Source organism: Dromaius novaehollandiae, chromosome 6 (genome assembly GCF_036370855.1).
Source record: "Dromaius novaehollandiae isolate bDroNov1 chromosome 6, bDroNov1.hap1, whole genome shotgun sequence".
NCBI lineage: Eukaryota > Metazoa > Chordata > Aves > Casuariiformes > Dromaiidae > Dromaius > Dromaius novaehollandiae.
In genome coordinates, this window is record NC_088103.1 from 43,656,683 (window position 1) to 43,675,848 (window position 19,166).

General features: G+C 34.0%; 1 protein-coding gene across 5 annotated transcripts in view; it reads left to right on the forward strand.

The window, feature by feature from the left end:
- The window catches only part of WDR11 (WD repeat domain 11), a 53,741-nt gene extending 43,633 nt beyond the window's left edge, over positions 1 to 10,108 (forward strand). For all 5 annotated transcript variants that reach the window (XM_026105530.2, XM_026105529.2, XM_026105527.2 and 2 more), the window contains 8 exons: positions 832 to 897; positions 1,679 to 1,850; positions 2,127 to 2,222; positions 3,570 to 3,735; positions 4,490 to 4,587; positions 5,618 to 5,763; positions 6,616 to 6,695; positions 7,817 to 10,108. In XM_026105530.2, coding sequence (XP_025961315.1) covers positions 832 to 897; positions 1,679 to 1,850; positions 2,127 to 2,222; positions 3,570 to 3,735; positions 4,490 to 4,587; positions 5,618 to 5,763; positions 6,616 to 6,695; positions 7,817 to 7,974 — 982 coding nt within the window. In that variant the 3' untranslated portion in view covers positions 7,975 to 10,108. The remainder of the gene's footprint in view (positions 1 to 831; positions 898 to 1,678; positions 1,851 to 2,126; positions 2,223 to 3,569; positions 3,736 to 4,489; positions 4,588 to 5,617; positions 5,764 to 6,615; positions 6,696 to 7,816) is intronic.
- The last annotated feature ends 9,058 nt before the right edge of the window (positions 10,109 to 19,166 follow it).

The window sequence follows — 19,166 nt, forward strand, 5'->3', positions numbered from 1 at the left end:
GCCAACAAAAGATTTAAAGATACTGATTGGAATCAGTATATAATTTCTAACTTACTAGTGAGCATTTGTAGTTTATTAGGCAGAGCTTCTCCATGATACACAGTCATTTGATGTTGGTCCAGACTGTGTTGGACTTGAAGGACACTGCTACCTAAATATTCCAAGGTTTGTTAAGACATTTAAGCTCTGAGGCAGAAAAGACACTTTTGAAAATCTTCTGTTGAAGATATACCTCTAGAGTAATGTTCATACTCTGAATGATTCTTACTTGAATTGCTCTGCTTACATATAAAACTGATTTTGGCATGCCATTTACATTATGAAAATTATTATTTGGAACTAGGCAACAGAAGTTTTTCCATTTTCCTTTCCTACTTTGACTTAATAGGATAGTTTTTCTTTTTTGCCAATCTGAAAAACATGTAGAAAACCTATATGCATACATATGGACCTCTTAAACTATGGCACTGCATAATTACATAGTTATTTGTAATTATTTTAATCTTGTAGCACTGCAACCTATATTACATCATCTTATACACCTATGCGGCTGTTCCCTTTATTACAAAAATAAAGGTTTTTTTGACAGACTGATGGTTGCTATTTAAACTGGTAGAGTGGCTTGCTCCTTGATGTTTAATTATATTTCAAATTTTGTATACTTCCTGTTGCAACTTTTATTTGATAGATGCTTTTTTCAGTTCTGAAAAGGAGCTGTGCATTTTATTTTTTTTATTTTTTATTTATTAGGTAATAAATGCTATTTGTGTTTGGAAAAAAAAAAAGCACACAGCATTTTTACAGATTACTTACAATTTTCTCCCTTTGCAGTGACATAAAGAAACTTTTGCTTGATCCGGAGTTTACTCTTTTGCAAAGATGTCTTCTAGTTGCAAGGTAGCAGAGATTCATATAACTGTATAAAGTGTTTCTTAGTAAAATCTTGATCCTATTAATGCTTATGAATGTGCTTAAATTTTAGCAATTAACTAATTCTCCTCTAACTCAGGGCACTTGCTGAAGTACTTGAAGTTATGCATACATTTGAGTGTTTTCAGGATTGGGAATGGAAATGTAACCTTATTGAGACACTTATTTTCATTTGCTGGGTGTAGAGAACATTCCTCAGTCTTGGTGGTACTTTTGTAAACACAGTTCTACTAACTGCATTAAACTTATTTGTACAGTGTAGCTCAAAACTTCACATCATACAATATATTATATGCAAACACTGGGAGGGCCTGTTTTTTCTTTATTTCAAATTACCTGTTCTGTGTTGTTTTTCTGCTTAAGCTGTAGTTAATTGTAGTTGTCTGTAGTCACAGACTTTTTTCTAATTATTCCTGGTAACTTTCTTGTTATTGAAAGAGGATATTAATGATTAAGTGTAAAATCATAATAAAAAAGCAGTTATACATGTATTTATATGCCGAACATTCCCTTGTAGCTTTATGAACAGATCATTGAATTTGTTTTCTCTTGTAATAGTCTCCTATTTACCTAGTTTACTGAATGTTCCTAATCTTTTTTTTGTAATTTGTCACCTTGTTAATGCAAAGTACTTCTGGTATCCACAAGAATGTATATTCTTTGTATAAATATATTTTGAATATATAACACACATGTGACATATGAAAAATATCTTTGTGTTTATCATCCTGATTTTTTATCTTCTCAGACTGTATGGAGATGAATCTGAACTGCATTTCTGGACTATTGCTGCTCACTATTTGCACAGCTTATCCCAGGAAAAACTTGCAAAACCAGTGGATACAACCATACTTCAGGAAAAATTGGCCAATCCATTGGATATATGCTATGACATACTGTGTGAAAATTATTACTTCCAGGTATTTCAAGGAGTTTAAAATGATATTTAATAAGGATGTGATCATAACAATAAAACGTCATCATTATAACTCTTTTAGTAACTTTGAGCTTTTCTCTATACATATTTCACTTTTATTAATAACATACAGCTTTGGATTAAATCACTCCCTATTTTTTAAAAATAGGGAATTTTTGGAACTCCCGAAATGTTTTCATATTTTTGAAATGCTTATTTTCATCTGTTCTATTACTTTTACATGTCTGATATTTTTTAATTATTGTTATTCTTTGTACAGAAATTCCAACTCGAAAGGGTAAATCTCCAGGAGGTAAAGAGATCCACATACGATCACACCAAGAAATGTGCTGACCAACTTCTTCTCTTAGGCCAGGTTTGTGTGTAATATTTGGATTTTTTGATCTTCTTCTCTGTCTTTTTATATGCTTATGCAGTTCGACTAAGGTTATGTCTGTTTCAACTCATATCGCTTCATAGCTGTATTCCCCCAGTGCCTAATTTTTGCTGTCTTAGTGTGTTGTTACATTGTAGACTGAGTGTAATCACATGGCAGAGGGTACTGTTCCCCTATAAAAATCTTTCCTTGTATCTAGTGACTAGAAAGGAAAGATTATGTTCTGAGTTGCCAAGAAATAACTAAATAATAATATCACTTGGATAGGTCAGTCTGCACTTAGTACTGCCATTCTAGATGTCAAAGGACGTGCTTAAGCTTTTCATTGGAGTGCCTCTGAACCGGCAGGTCTGTATTGACTGTTGAAAAACTGTACAGAGCTGCTCACTGAGACCATGACAAAGGTATTGTTGCATTTGTTCAGTATATATAATTAGCTTGGTTTTCTACTAATGCAGTTGTACTACATCCAGTTCCAAAAATAGCTTTAGTGCTACTGGCATTTGAGCATGCCCATAGTTAAATCTAAAAGGTTGGCAGAGGTGCTTAGTCTTTACTAACTATCAGGAGATAAACTGTAAATGCTGTTTTATTGAATCACTGTACTGGACTGCATTATATATTTAATATGGCTTTTCATTATTTCAGTAATTATTTAAGCCATCAACTTGACTGACCTCAACTAATTGACTTATGTAAAAGTTAGGTACCTCGATATAATGAACAGGCTGAGATGGCATGTCTGGAGAGTGATTCATCCCATTCAGAGATAGGTATCTACAGTTAGTGTAATCAGTCTTCCTGGTTAGGTACTCCTCTGTAGCATCTTCAACAGTTCATGGAGAGGCAGCTACTCTACAATAGATGTTCTTCTCACTTAAGTGACTAACATTTAAATAGATGAATTCCACCTTTATTTTAAAATAACAGACATTAAATGAGTTCTTGAGATCCTGGCCAGTTTCTCTATCTTTTATTTCTTCTGTGCTTATTTTAAATACTTCTTATCCTTTTATAACTCTGTGAAAGATGATGTAAACAAGGAAGTTAATGTTCTGAAGTGAACTTTTCTTTGGCCCCTTCTAGGAATCTCAGGCTGATTAAACATGTTATATTCATGATGAGTCTTTAAATGCTATCTTCCCTAGGGATGCTTTTCTGAAATACAGTCCTAGTCATTGGTACACTGGTAGATATATCTCTAGTCTGTTTTAGAATAACTTTTCATGTCTTAAAAAGTTTAAAATACAATTTAAAGACTTTTTTTAAGTGCCATGGTCAAAGGTGGTTTTGTTTTTTTTTTTTTTTTTTTTCCTCCCTTTCCAGACTGACAGAGCAGTACAACTACTGTTAGAAACAAACTCAGAGAATGCACATTACTACTGTGATTCACTCAAAGCTTGCTTGGTCACAACTGTCACCTCATCAGGTCCATCTCAAAGCACCATTAAACTGGTAGCAACCAACATGATAGCCAATGGAAAGCTTGCAGGTAAAATGCAATTTGGATTTTCTGTTTACTTATGAACTAGTAATTCTGATTATTATTATTATTAAGGCTGCTAATGCAGCTGGGAGAGGAAAATGTCCTGTTATTATAGATCTCGTATGTTGTATATTTTATAGTATGTGCTATATACAGTGATTAACCCAGAAATGAGCAGCAACTCAGTTAAAAGTTCAACTTGTTTTGACTCTTTTTTCTTTTTCTTTGAAACTGTATTTTTGGAGTGATTCTCTTAGCAATTGTTTGCACGCACCAAAAGAGGTTGAGTATGTAAAGCTACATATTTTCTGCTTTCCTAATTAAAAAAGTAAATAAAAATTCATGTCTTATTTTTGAAGTTAAAATACAGACTTAGTTTCATTTCCATTTCAGACCTTGCTTCAGAAAGTTTTTTATGTGTGTTCTTATATGTACATTAAAGAATTTTTTCTAAAATCAGTTTTTCTGATTTATAGAGATTATAGTATTTTTATGATGAGAAGTTCAGTGAACATCCTGTCATTTCAATTTATGACAGAGATCAGTGGGAGCTTTCTGAGGTACTTTGAAGCTCTTCAGCCTGGGGAAAAGCCTCAGCACCCAGAATGTATGGAGAATCAAGTAGCAGAAACTAGGGTTTTTCATTATCTTCATATACAGGGAAGGAATATGAGGGATCCTTTTTCTGGAGATGAACGTTCTGCTCACACTTACATAACAATTCTTTTGGCTTATTATGTAATCTGCTTTTATTTTCTAGAGGGTGTCCAGTTGCTGTGTCTGATAGATAAGGCTGCTGATGCCTGTCGCTACTTGCAAACTTATGGTGAATGGAATCGTGCAGCATGGCTTGCAAAAGTTTGTAATTTCTCAATTTTTAGTTTATTAACATAAACTATCTGCTGAGTATATGTAGGTATGAAGGCTGCTGTCAGTGTTAAAATTCTCAAGTTAAAAGACTGAAGCATCAATTCAAAATAATATGATCAGTTATTTGCATGCATTAATATATAACAGGCCAATCCATTCAGTCAATATTGACAGATTCTTATGTAAGAAAACTGCCATTCATCCTCTTGACTGAAGAGATACGCCCTTTCAACCAAATGACAGCATTGGGGCCTGAAAATGGCTGGAATGTTCAAATATCTAATTTTTGAGCAGTAAATTGTCAAGTTGTTCAGATAACACATATATAAGCTCTACTGGCGTATAACTGCAGCAGCACAGAGCTTATCCTAAACTTCAAAAACCCACTCTTAGAATAAGTGGATAAATACTTGCAGTGAACTTGTGCTAAGCTTCATGCAGTGTGTGTGCTCATTTTAAAGTTATCACTAACCAAATAATTTGCACCAACTTCCTGTATGTAGACATACCTATGGTAATAGTACCTCGACATACCTTTAATTTTCCATATTAAACTACATAATGGACAAGAGTTAATCAGGATGATCTTTCATTGTCTCTAAATTTTCTGTTATGTTCCTCCTGCAGAAAGGATGGAAAAAAAATTTCAGTTTTCTAAATTGATGAATCCCACTCTTAAGAAAAAGGAGGGCATTTTGTCTTTCAATCTTCAGCAAAAGATAAAGATTTTTAAGTTTTTGATATTTGAGATTTCAGTAAAGCTTTGCCATAACAATAATATTAAATAATGGCATGGAAATGTCAAGTGACTTGACTGGGCTTTTTCTCTATACATATTTTTCTTTCTTTTCCTTATTGCATTCATTCAAGGGATTAGTGTATTTTTTAATTATAAAATTGGTAATTTGAGATACGTTATTTCTGCCTGGAGGACTGAAAAAAGGGAAGGAAAAGGAAAAAGAATGTTTTGTTAAGTTAGCATCTGAGAATTCATAACTAGATTTTCCATCTCTTAAAGGTTCGTTTAAACTCGGAAGAGTGTGCTGATGTGTTAAAGCGTTGGGTAGATCACCTTTGCTCTCCACAAGTCAATCAGAAATCCAAAGCCATTCTTGTCCTCTTGTCACTTGGATGCTTTACAAGAGTTGCAGAGATGTTGCACAGGTAAAGCTGAAAAAGCATAATCTATATTTTTTTCTTGTTTAAAATTGTCATTTGAACATACATCACTCAGAAGCCAAAGGGATTTCCACAATTTAATTTCTGACATTTATTTGCATTTAGAGTAGTTGGGTTTTTTTCTTTAATTGACATTCACCTCAGCAGTGCATCATTTCTGTGTGTTTATACTGATCTTTTTGTTGCAATTGCAGGAAAAATACCAGCATTCTAATTTGCTGCAGGCTTTAAGATTGCTAAAACTTTTTGACCAAGCAGTAACAATTTATAGTAGCTATGATTAGTTCTAAATAAGTTGAGCCTTGATCTTTCAGAAATGTTGTATCAAATGTCAGTTCATTGGGTGCAAGGAGGAGTGGGGTGCAGGGTGGTGTACGAAGCTTGGTGAGATAGCAGTGCCAAACTGATGGATGGGAGGGGCGTGCGTGATGGGACAGTGTGATGTGTTGCTATGTACTGCCCTAATACCGCAGGGTAGCAGCACATTACTGTGTGGGAAGCCCTGAGCAGTGTCATTATGTAGTAAACCCTCAACACCCTATGAAGCGTGAAGGTGCTGAGAGCAAGTTGGAGCAATAGGGGAAAGTGACGGCACAATATGTGATGTGGTAGTATGAATATGTGCATGGTGGTAGTTAAATGGCAACATTGTTTAACCCTAATGATGTTCAGAAGCCCTGTAGCCCTTGGTGAGGAAGAGATTTGCCACTCCAGAACTATGTGGAAAGTTTTAGAAAGCCTGTATGCAAATGACTTGATGCAGTGTCCTGGAATACTTTTCTGTTTTCCTCTTCTAACAAATTATTCTTTTCTTTTCTTTTTTTTTTTCTTCAACAGTATGAGGTACTTTGATAGAGCAGCTTTATTTGTTGAAGCTTGTCTGAATTATGGGGCATTTGAAGTTAATGATGATACAAATATCCTTTTTTTGAAATCATGCTTTGCATTTATGTACCCATATACAGTTTTGTATGAACCAATTTTACATGTACTAGAGTGCACAGGAATAGAAATTCCTATTTTTGTTTTCTAGGGTGTGTAGTTTGAAGGGATAACAAGGATATATGTGAAAAGGAGTCCTTTGCATAAATCCATAACACCGCCTTCTCCTAATGTTCTGCCACCGTTTTCCAGTGGTACTGAAAAACAAACGAAAAGTGAAAGAAAAAAGAATAAAAAGAATAAAGAACAAATGATAAAATGTTCTTTGCAGAATTTGGGAATTGTTACTTCAAAGCATACAGTGAGATCAGTGGTTCAGTTGTTTTTTAAACACTGTATTTCAGAAATAAAGAAACTTCAGTACATTGAGTCCTTCTGCACACCAGCGTAGGGTTCTGCTGACTGAAGTTCTTTATGAAGGGTTCAGTTTTGAGATAGTGAGAATAAGGAAAGTTAAAAATCATAATTCAGGATGAGCTGAAAGTGTAATAAATAATTCAAATGGTATCTAAAGTATTCCCCAGTACAGTCTACACTTCTAACCTGGCGTTACGGAAACTCTAAACAGTCATTCTAACTTTTCTATTTAGGTATATGCAGTAAATAATAATGCATATGTAAATAATATTTGATTGTGTTCTATAGACTCATCAGCAATGTCATCTCATAAATAAAAAATCCACTGATAAGTCGTGTAGATGACTTGGTCATTGATCAGATGCATGTGGAGTTTTGTAGTATGTTCATATAATTTCTTAATTTCTTTGCAAGTTAGGAGGTGGTATAATGAGGAGCTGCTTATGTTCATTTGCATTTTATCTCTTTATATTTTATTTCTATTTATATATTACTTTAGTTGATAATACTTCACATGTCACCTGGTAAATGCTAATATGCAGTAAATAGCAGCATTTAAAGCAACTTTTTTTGTCTTTACTTGCACTGGGAAATATTTTAGATGGAATTTAACATTTTGTTCCAGCAAAATTAACAATATTTGTCCTTTTCAGTTTAGGAGAGCTAAGGAGTGAGAAAAAATGGGTTCTGAGCTTTTAATTTTGCCTTTCACTTGTGTTTTCCTTAATCCTTCATTTACATAAACTGATCCATGCTGTATTCGCAGATTATGCCAGGAGCTTGAAGATCCTGGGCTTTAAGCAGGGAGCTATTCTCTTTGCCTCAAAAGCGGGAGAAACTGGTAAAGATTTATTAATTGAGCTCAAACAGCCTAAAGAGGAAGTGACACAAGAGTAACAATTTATCGTTAAAAGGAGATTTCCTGTCAAACAGGGTGAGATCAATCAGGATTAGAGTCCACTGTGTGAAAATGAGTTTTCTCCTGAATTACTATAATAGCTGATATATTTGATATGAGCAAAATTTGTTAAATATGTGTGGAGGCCAGGTTAAGAACCAGTTAATAATACACTTTATCTCATTTTTATGTTTAAATTGTCTTCATCTACAAGAGAAGAGATGGAAGCATACGATAAATTTGTACAAGAATATTTCCAACTTTTTTAACTAAAGCAGAGATGAAAATTTAAAAATTTGCTGAAGGAATTCTAAACATATGTAGAAATCTACATTTACTTCTAAAAATCAAATCTTTATAGATCTTCACTACTATTGTATTTATATGTGTAAATGACTCAATCTGTACTGTAAAAATATAAATATATTTAAAGAATAAATAGAGATCACAAGGCACACAGTTCTTTCCTGGAAAGTCATGTTTTCTCAAATCACATTTTTCTGTTTAAAATTGTTGTTTTTTAAATCAGTTCATGCTATTGGCATTTTCATAACTGGCTGGAATGGAATCTTCACTAGGTTTAATTATAGAAATCGTGCAGTTTATGAAAATCCATCAAATATCCTTTGTTCAAGATATTCTTGTATTCCGTGTTATTGTTACATGTGCGTTCCCTTCACACCTTAGGGACTAAATTCTTCCGTGTGTTGACTGGTTACTGGGATCAAAGGTCTGGAAGAGATCCTACCTCAAAAGCAGCAAGCATTATTGTCCTGCATACTACTCTTGAGCTGCTATTGCTGTCTCCACTGTTACTGATTTATTTCCTATTTGATTGTGTCATTAACAGTAGGCAGAAAGAGCATTGCACAAAGCCAAAATGTTGGCATTCTAGTGAGGTACTTCTTAATGATAACACTTGTTATGGTCCAGATGCTTAAGGATGCCACTGATGACCTCTTTTTCATTTTCGTGCCAGTATTTCATCAGAAGCAAAATAGCTTTTCACAGTATCATAATGTTTAAGTGTTTGTTTTCATTACTGTTTCTCATGTTGGATGTATCTTTTTAATTTATTACTGGATTCATTGAGAGATTTTACAACAGAAGAGTAGATGTTAATGTTAAATCATACTTACAAATTGAAGACTGAAGCATGTGAAAATTATTCTTAGCTAAAAAGACTTTATTCCTCTTTAAATAAAGTTGTGGGAGCTACTGAAGTTTATTATGCAGTAGTGGAAGGAATATCAATGTAAAATGTCTCTCATTGCTTTGAATGTAATTCATGCGTTGCTTAAAGGGCATTGGATTCTCCTTATGTCTGAGTATTTTGTAGATGTATATTCTACCCTCCTTCCTCGAGGAGCACCAGCTTCAGGACATCTTTTAACTCCATGAACCTTTTCATGCAGATCTAAAATAGCATTTCTGATATAACTGGGAAGGTTTTTTCAATATCATTATTTTCAATAACGATGGTTTTTATACAAATTGAAAACGTGAGTTTTGTTGCTCTAAACATAAAACTAAATGTTTTAACAATAGTAGTGTGTCTTGTTTCTTCCTGCTGCCTATTACAAACACCATAAAGTATGAACATTCTGTTCAATGTATTACAAATAAAGCTTATATAGTTACTCTAGTTTGGGAAAATAAGTATACAATGAAATTTACCTTAAGCATTAACTGGAAAACAACAAAGTTATGCAAAATGACGTGTCATTCACAATGGGTTAAATTCTGGCTCACAGTGACTACTACTACAACACTCCTTAATTCCTACTCTGCTTCTCAGAAGCAGTACTTGCAGACACTGTTACTGCATGGTTGATATAAGCACACTTGAATTTTGCCCTCAACAAACCACCTAGAGTTGTTTGCCATTAGGTCTCTGAGAAAAAATCTGCTTTAATATATGTTTGGAATTATAAATGTGATCTTATGTTTTTAAAAGAAAAACATTGCAAAGGCCTTTTAATATTGAATGTTTCTATATACTTCTAAGTGTGAAGACTGTGTGATACTCCATGTTGAAACCTATATGAAGAAAATATAGTGTAAAAGTGATTGAAAAATTCATTTAGATAATAGTGCAGTTACACTACAATAATAAACTACACTTTGAAAATCTCCTGCATATCTTGATTTAATACAAAAATGCCATCAGTTTTACTCGATCCGAATGGTGATTGTGTTAGTTATTTTTGTCATTTTGCCTTCCAGACTGGAACTATGCTCATGGCTAGTTTTAGTAGAGGAAGTGGTTATCCTTTGTTAATATTGATTACATTTTCCATATTATTACTAGTGAAATGTTGGTTGTAATGTTGGTCAAGGTTGTAATTACCAACCTTAATTAACAAGCATAAAATTAATGTCAATGAAATTAGAGCAGGGCATTGTCTACCCTTTCCAATCTTTAAAAGCATGGAAATAAGTGATGAAAAAGAAAAACCTTCTTTTTTATTTTCATGCTACCCTACAGACTGCTAATACTTTTCCTCCCTTTTCAGCTGATATAAGCAAGCTTTGCACATCTTGGTTTTTGTCGAGGAAGCAAGTACTTCTGCATCACTTATATCAGTGTAGATAATCAACTTTTCAAAATATGAAATGCATTTGACAACAGTGCTGAGATCCATGTCAGTGAACTGAACTCTTTTTTTTTTCCCTCTTTGCTAGTTCAGGTAACTTTCCTCTTGGCTCTTAAGGTACTTCTGTCACATCAGCTTAAAAGTTGATTAAAAAAAAAAAAAAACTACAGATGAATGTATGATATGTAATTGGAGTTTTACAGAATGGAATGTGAGAAGCTTCCCATATAGTATTTTTAAAGGACAAGTCTGAGAGTTTGGTATGTATAAAGAAAGTGAATTAAAGCAATAAAAAAAAGTTTCGAGTAAATATGATTTTAACCTCTTTAAATCCCTGTAAAAACTCCTTTCTCTAACCACTATGAAGAATACAAGTTGCAGCCAAAGTTTAGAATCTGTATTTTTTGTTTTGAAGCTTCTATCAAAACTGAAGTCTGTAATGCAGCCACAATTATGGAATCTGTGTTTGTCCCTTCTTGGAAATGAAGAAACAGTAGAGGGTTTGCAATCCAATATATAGAGAGTCTTCATTCATCTCTTTTTGAACTTGGGTCTTATGTTAAGTAAGCTTGTTGTCTGATGATCTGAGCAGATTATTTGGTAGTTATTTTAAAATTTATTTGTGAAAGGCCAGGACCTTTGTTTGTAAATAAGGGGTTTTTTTTGTTTGTTTTTGACTAAATGTCATTGTCGGAATGGAGAATTTGTAAATTAGATTTTATGGCATAACTAGTGGTGGTTACCCCTTTCATTATATTACATGAATCATTTTAGACGTATATGACCAAGATTGTCTGCTTCGTAAATAAATAATGTGCATATGATTCTGCAGGGATGTAAAAGCTGACTTTATCTCAGTGAAGCGTTTTGAAATGTGCATATCTTTTGTGTGAAGCTCATTCAGTCCTGTGGGCATTTTCTTTTTCTTTCTAGATCTGCGCACATTCAACTAGTGTCCTTAGAATCTGAGAGAAGTCTGTATAGATATTATCATGGTTTTTTTTGTGGTATTACTTAACTTAATTTTTTTTTTTAATTCATGATGTAATTTTTAAATAATTTGGACTTACTTTCTTTGATGCCTCCTTTTATGATAATTGATACCTTTTTTTTCTAATAGCAAACAAAAAGTCTAGAAAATAGTCTAGCAGCAGCATTTCAGTATAGCAAGCCCTGATTAGAGTTTATTTGGAAATGGTATGTGAAATGATACAGGCAGTCTATGTAAATTAGTCATATCAATTAACAATGTCTAAAATTGCCTAACTTGGGTGAGCTTCTGAAGTACTTCTCCAGAAAATTAAAATATATATCATTATATATATTTGATTCATGGGGAGTAATCTATGGAAAATGATGAACTGTACTATTTTATTGCAGTGTAAAAATAAGTACTATATTGCAAATAAAATATTTATAATTCACTTTCATTAAAATTCAAAACATTTTTGACAGCCTGCCAATGACTTTGCAACCAGATAGAGGCATATATTATACATCAAGGAAACCTAGTCCAGAATGTTGTGATCAGTATCTGAGTAAACAGTCTAAGATGTTGTTTTGCAGGAGTTGACCCTGGAGACAGAAAAACAAGGATGATCACAGATTCTAGGACAGAAAATGGGTTTGGTTGGGTAATTGCCAGCTGCAGCAAAATTGTGTTCTAAAAGGTCAACTAAAATTTTACCTGATGATGGATAATAATAATTAGGTAGTAGAATTCAACACAACTTGATATTAACATGAACACTATAAGAGAATTCATTAGTTCAGGGTAAAAATTTTGTACTGATGTAAAGATTGGCATAAAATTCTTTAATCAGGCTGATACTGACTCATTAGTATCTTGAATTGTGACTGCTTGAGAGTAAGTAGTTCACAGTTTATACTTAAACGCTGAAGATATAAGCCATAGCTGTGCTGTCTTCTAAGCAGCAAAGCTGGTGTTGCTGCAAAGCAGAAATTTTGAGCAGAATTAAAAAGGAACGAGCTAAGATTAAAAAGAGTTGGTATGTAACATAGGTTTCTTACTGCAGCATGTTTTATAATTAGATTCCATATTCCACTCTATGATGATTAGTGAAAATTGGTACCTAAAATTCCTGTAGAATTTTACCTGTAAAATTCCTTTTTTTTAAATGAAAGCTAAGATAAAGTTTTTGTGCTTAATACAAGCAGAACAGAAAAAAATATGCCTCACAATAATGTCTAAAGGATGTATTTAACTTCATATGGGAAACCATTTAGCATCCTACTGCTCATCAGACTTTTATCCAGGTTATTATATTTTTATTTTCATTAAGTATGCTACATTAATTTTATTGACTAATGATTTTAGTGACTTACTAATCAGGTAAGTTAATGTAGTCTAAGTATTGCAAAGTGTAATATTTTTAAAAGCTGATACAGATGAATCAGAAAGAGATGAGAAAACAAGTAGGCCTACATTGGTTACACTTAGACCTTGTCCTGCAAAAGTTTTTACACACGTAGCTGTATTCATTTGCTGTTCAGTTTATTATATAAGTGAATTAATAGCTTTAGTTAACTAAACACATTATTCAGTTACTATTAACTGTGCAGTGGTTGAAGAGAAAAATAGTGTCAATGTACTTTATTGCAAAAGCGACTCTGGTAAGAAAAGAAAGTCAGAAACTATAAGGCTATAAAAGGTGGCAAGGGTGATTTAGTGAGTGAATATCTCAGAGGCAATTAACTGAGCAGAAACAATGCTGGGGAAAGAGTAGCTTCTGCCTTCTCGCTCAGTAAAGGTGGTGGGGACAGATATCAAAGTCCAGCATAAATTTCCAAGAAGAGTGAGAAATACTAAAGGAAATCAGGAAAGGAGGAGAATTTAACAATTCTTAAATTGAACTGGAGAGGAAAAGCCTTGGAAAGTCCTCTTTCTTAGTGTCTGGGGAAAAAAGACAAGTTTTTTAAAAGCCTAGTGTTAAAGCATAGGAATAGGAGAATGGCAAAAAAAGGAGTGGATGCTGAAGATGTATTTGCAGATACTCAGGGCACCAACTTCACTTTTTATTTACAAAGTAACAGTTTTATTAAAAGATTATTCATGAGGAGATTCAGTGGAACTGTGTTCTCCACTCTTCAAAGTTTGTAGTACTAAAAATTGGGCTTAAATTTCAAAACTCTGTGTTCATTTTCCAAAAAGTAGCTACAAAAGTGATTCAGATTGCTTTCCAGCTACATACCTATTTATATAAATTGATGGTATGTTGTATGTTGCTTTGTGTAGGTGGGATCTCATAGAAATAATAAGTTGCCCCACAGGCAGAATATTTTGTCCACACCCATCGATTCAAAGGGAGAGGAAAGGCATTGATTACTTAACTTGCCATGAGAACTAGAGCAGGGGATATTGACCAATTTTAAAGATTTGACTTATTATTCACTAACAAGAAATGTTAAGGAAAGCTTGAAATACCTTTTAAGCAATAATATTTTGTTTGAAAACCTTTATTGGATAAAGTCATAACAGAAGAAAACTGAGTTGTGGTGTTCTCTTCAATCCTTTTTATTTTTTTAATAACTTTTTGACCATTATATATGAAAATAGGACTATTCAAGAGAATGATGAGAGAATTTTTGCTTGTGTTTACTCTTTGCCATTTTAATACAGGATGAAAAGGCATACAGTTTTTATTGCAATATCTAGTTAGTTGTTACAGTGGAAAATTCTTGACTTACCAGAAGGATAAGATCTGAAACTAAGATTTTTCAAAGCCCATAGGAGGATTTGGACACATATCTTTTGATGTAGTTATTTTCCATGAAGTTCATGTCTAAGCTAGCTTTGCAAATCTGAAACTGAAGTTCCCTAATACATAGGCAGATGTTGCCAATACATACTGTTAAGCTTTGTTCTTCATCTTCAAAGTACTGTCCTTGCCTATTGTGATTTTTTTCCTTTGTGTTTTGGAGGGACAATGCAAAATTTACCAGAATAAGTTGAATTTGTCTCTGTTTCTTTAAAGGGTGATCAAAAGACACAGTCTACTTTAAGTATTCTTAGTAGTATGTATAGAATATTAGGAGATCCTACAAAAGTACATCCTGACAATTTAAACAGAAGACACTAATTTCTTAGCAAACTTTAACAAAAGCAAACAATGAAGAGAGACTGGAGATGTAAAGATACAGTCTGTTTTAAAGAATCAAATATCAGAATGCTTCCAACGTTCTATAATAGAGAACATTGACCTTTTCAGCGTTTTCTATTATCTTACTGTCTCCTCAGTCCATATGAGCAAATTAAGTTGTAATGACTTGGGGGAATGGAATGACCAGAGAATTAAAATGTAAAATATTGAAAAGGACAAAATGTAATGTATTAGTGTAGGTCATAGGTACACCTTATGAGGGATTACAACTGGTACCTCCTTTATCTGATTCCACCTGCTCTGACAATAGTGATAGAAAACGTGTAAATACATCCTATTTAGAATATTTAGAATTTCTTTGCGTTTAACTGGCTATTGCAGATTTTTTCTTTTTTTTTTTTCCTTCTTTTTAATGCTTAAATGGCTTTCCAACTTAGATATGGCAATTCTGGAAGGAAAGGAAAAACATGATTATCCAGAGGAGGGAAGTAACTAACATATTCAAAATGCAGTTATAGAAGGTAAGTGGTACTCATTTTCCCTGCCTAGAGGAAGGGAAGTTAAAGATTGATTTCAGGGTCTAAAACCTGGAACCAGTGATAACAAGATAGTAGGTTTATCTCTATAGTATTCATTGAAATAGTTGGTCCTCTTTCATAGGTTAAACTCCCTCCTCTGCCTTCCCATTTTTTCTCCTTACTTAATAATGTGGAGGATATGAGGGGATTATAATGATCAGATTCTTGGAATGGCTCATGAATAGGGCAGCAGATACTACAGATAAAGTGAGTGCTGTCTGTTAGAGACTCCAAACTCAGAAGATGGGGAAGACAAGGACATTCAAAATACTCTCTAGAGTGACTTTATTAGCTTTATTGGTTAATGTATTCCTATTTACACAATTTTGTTGCCTAATGTCTTATTTGTAGGTAGTGACAGAGAATGCTGAAATTCTCTCTGGAATTCATAAAAGTTGTCTTTGAATAATTGTTTCCTCTAATTCTTGCCTCTCTCAGCCTAGCCAGTATTTCTGATAGGTCTTGGTCCATTGATACTTTCGTATCATAAGAGGAGAAGAAAACCTCTAAAAATATTTTATCTTAATATGTAATACTGTTTAATATTAAATTATTAATATTAACTTCAATAGTGTTAATAACATGATTCTATAGAAAGCTGACAGCAATTTTATTCTTATATTTACTGTTGGGCTTATGCCGTCTTCTTTTAGAAGATCGTGCTACTATTGCTATGGTTTAACTAACTTCTTAAAACAAGTACACAAACTTAGAAGGAATAGATTTACCAGTAAGAATCCTGGATTTAATTTGATATTGATTGGTCAGAGGAAACTGTACATGCACACTGAAATATGTTTGCTTAACTATTAATGGACAGTTTGCATTTTAGTCCCTTATTCCTGCTGGAATGGCCTTCTTTTTATTTTGTTTATGGTCTACTCACTATTCAAGTGGGTAGAATATAGGGTTTCATTTTTGCCAGCATGGATACCTGATTTACATAGGGTGTTTTTTAGTAAAGTAGGTAAGTCCTGTTGTGACCTGCAGAAGGGCGTTGGAGCCCAGATGTTTCTTTCTCTTGAGTCAGTATTAGTTGGATTGGTGAAAGTCTCTCTGTCTTCCCCCTCAACAGGTAGGGCGGGGTGGCGTACACATCACATACCCTTCCAGGCATTCATTCATTCTAATAACTGGCACTTGTCTCAACAGGAATTCTTGGAGAAAATCTCTAAAAGATACATTTTTAGGGAATGTAATGTGATGATCGCTTGGCTAAAGTAGAATAAGGTTAATGGTGTGGCCATATTAATTTGGTAGCTAATTATATTTTAGAGGTGTATTCCTGTCAACAGGTTTATTTTAAGATAGATATTCAGGATTCATCCTTCTCCTCCCTACCCCCTCACTCTTTGCCTGTATCATTCACTAAAATGATAAGCAGTAAAATAGTTAATATGGATCATTAGTATTTTAATTTGACTTCAGAGTTAGACCCATGTATATTTACAGCCTGTATATAGTAGATGGGAAATAAAAGAACCTGAGCCAAAATACAGCATTGTTATCCTTTATGATTTAATTCAGTGGTAAATGTAAGCTTCTCTTCAAATCAGAAGCCTTGAGGCTGTTTTTGTTATAATAGAAAAGGAAATGCACATCTTTTGGGGATGACAGGAAATCTGTTATTAGGTATGTATGAAGGTTGTTTCTTCATCTCATGTTTCATGTTCTGAAATCATGCCTGGTAGGTTTATACTTTCTGCACAAAACTCCACCCAGCAATATTTATGAAAATGCAAATGATAATTTTCTCTACAGGCAGGCAAATGCTTGAAAATAGGGTCATACCAGTAGAAGGATTTCTCATCTTTAACACTGCCAAAATTGGCAACATTCAGAAAGGCAGGACTGAATCAGTTTCTGAAAACTTGTTTGTTTTTTGTTTTGGTTTGTTTTTTCATTGCTATGATTTAAGTGAATTTGTTCAATTGCTGATACCAGCTCTTAGGAATACATAAAAAAAATTATGTGGGTATGCAGAACTACACATGGCCCATTTAATATACCTACTAGTCATGCTCTGTTCTAGTTAATTCTGATTTTCATTTCTTTAGCACCCTTTGATTTTTCTATTTACTTTGAACCTTAAAGGAAAAATCTGAAATAGACGATGTCCCATTTAAGTATAGTCTCAATCTCTCTGAGACGAAGATCCCAAGACACTTTTTAGAGCACTGTTTATGTGTTGCCCAGTACTTCATCTCTTCATCACTTCCAGTGTTCAAGATTATAATTATTGCTAAATATACATATGTAAATGGATGCCATACTAATCTCCTTGCTTAGTAGCTAGCAGTATCTAGTCTTTACATCCAAGCTATGTCAGAAAGTTTTGCTAATGGTTTCCATGTAATATATTTTCTCCAGGCTCTCTATCTCCTCTGAGTTTAGCATTTTTTTTTTCCTCTGGCTTCAGCCTAAGCAGTCTTGCCTCATCAATAACTTGCAAGATTGCAGCTGCAAGTATCATTTTCCAGAATCATAGCTTTGATCTCATGACCCATGCTTATGTATTTTTCATTCACTTCTGTCAGAAACTTGGTTTTGTTTTTCAAAAACTCTTTAGGGCTGATCCTGACCATTCTTATACCCACCTGGTATTGAGAGCTGACTTTTGCATCTAGCGCTCAGGTTTTCACTTCTGAACACCTGTTTTGTGGTTTTTTTTTGTTTGTTTTTTTTTTTTTTGAATTCTCTGATCCTGCTTCCTTGTGTTTGGGAGAAGATCATTTTTTCAAAGCTTTTTTTTTTTTTCCTTTTTTCCTTTTTTCCTTTTTTTTTTTTTTTTTTTAAGATCGAGGGCAAAATAGGAAGTTATGAACAGATGAATGACAGCAAAGTGATCCTGGGAATAGGCTGTTCTGCCTGTGTTCCACCCTCCCATTTTTGCTTTGGTTCTTACTACTGTGATAGGTGAGCACAAAAATGCAGCAATAAATGAAACAAAGAAACCCCCTCCTAAGCAAAGGTGGAGCTATGGCATGGTGGTAGGACAATAAAAGATCCAGTCAATGCTGGGGAGATGAAGGTGAAGAGATGGAAGAGGTGCATATCTGTTCTGTCCAAGAGCACCACTGTCTTTCTCCCCTCCCCACCTTGCTCTTTTTGCTGAGGAAGCTGCTGTGCTGTTGTTGGTGTGTTGTCATTTGGGAACAACAAAAGTAAAGGGTATCCAAAATTCACTTTTTTCCTGCATTGCTAAGAGACCTTGAGCTGGATCCATTTCAGATTATCTTCCTTAATGTAATGACTGTAGGCCAATTACAGTCAAGTCTAGTAGACCCACCAGCCTGACCAGCATTGTCTTATTGTAGCAATCTGTCATCTTTGGCTCAACACATAAATTGTAAATTCCGTTACAGACATCATGTTTGTTCCATATCTGTACAGTTAGCATCTTACTCCATAGGGTTGCTATTGCTGTGCTAATGCAAACTATCCGAGAGAAAAAAGCTTCAGTGTAATTCCGTCAGCCTACTGAACAACTGTAGTCTTGTCTGTACTTTCTGATATGCTTTTTCAGATACTTTGGTACAAATAAAGCAGGTGGTTCAGGAGTCTAACCTCCAGCTGTAAAATACAAAACTTCTTTTAAAAACATGCTGACTTACTCTTTCAGCCAAGTTCCATGCTGACCATTGCATTGTAGGTTTACATATTTTTTTCTTATAGTCAGTCTGGGCTAAAAGGAGAAGTTCCTTTCATCCCTTTTTGGAAGAACAAATTTTACCCAGTCTTCTTGATTCCTTCTATGACTCCTAGATACAGTTTTTCCTTGCGTACTACTTGGTGTTTTACCAACAGCCACCTTTCTGTTGCAGAAGAAAATGGCCCTGGGAGCTAGCTGGACACATTAAAGCAATGGACCTAATGTTTGGAGAACAATTTGGGA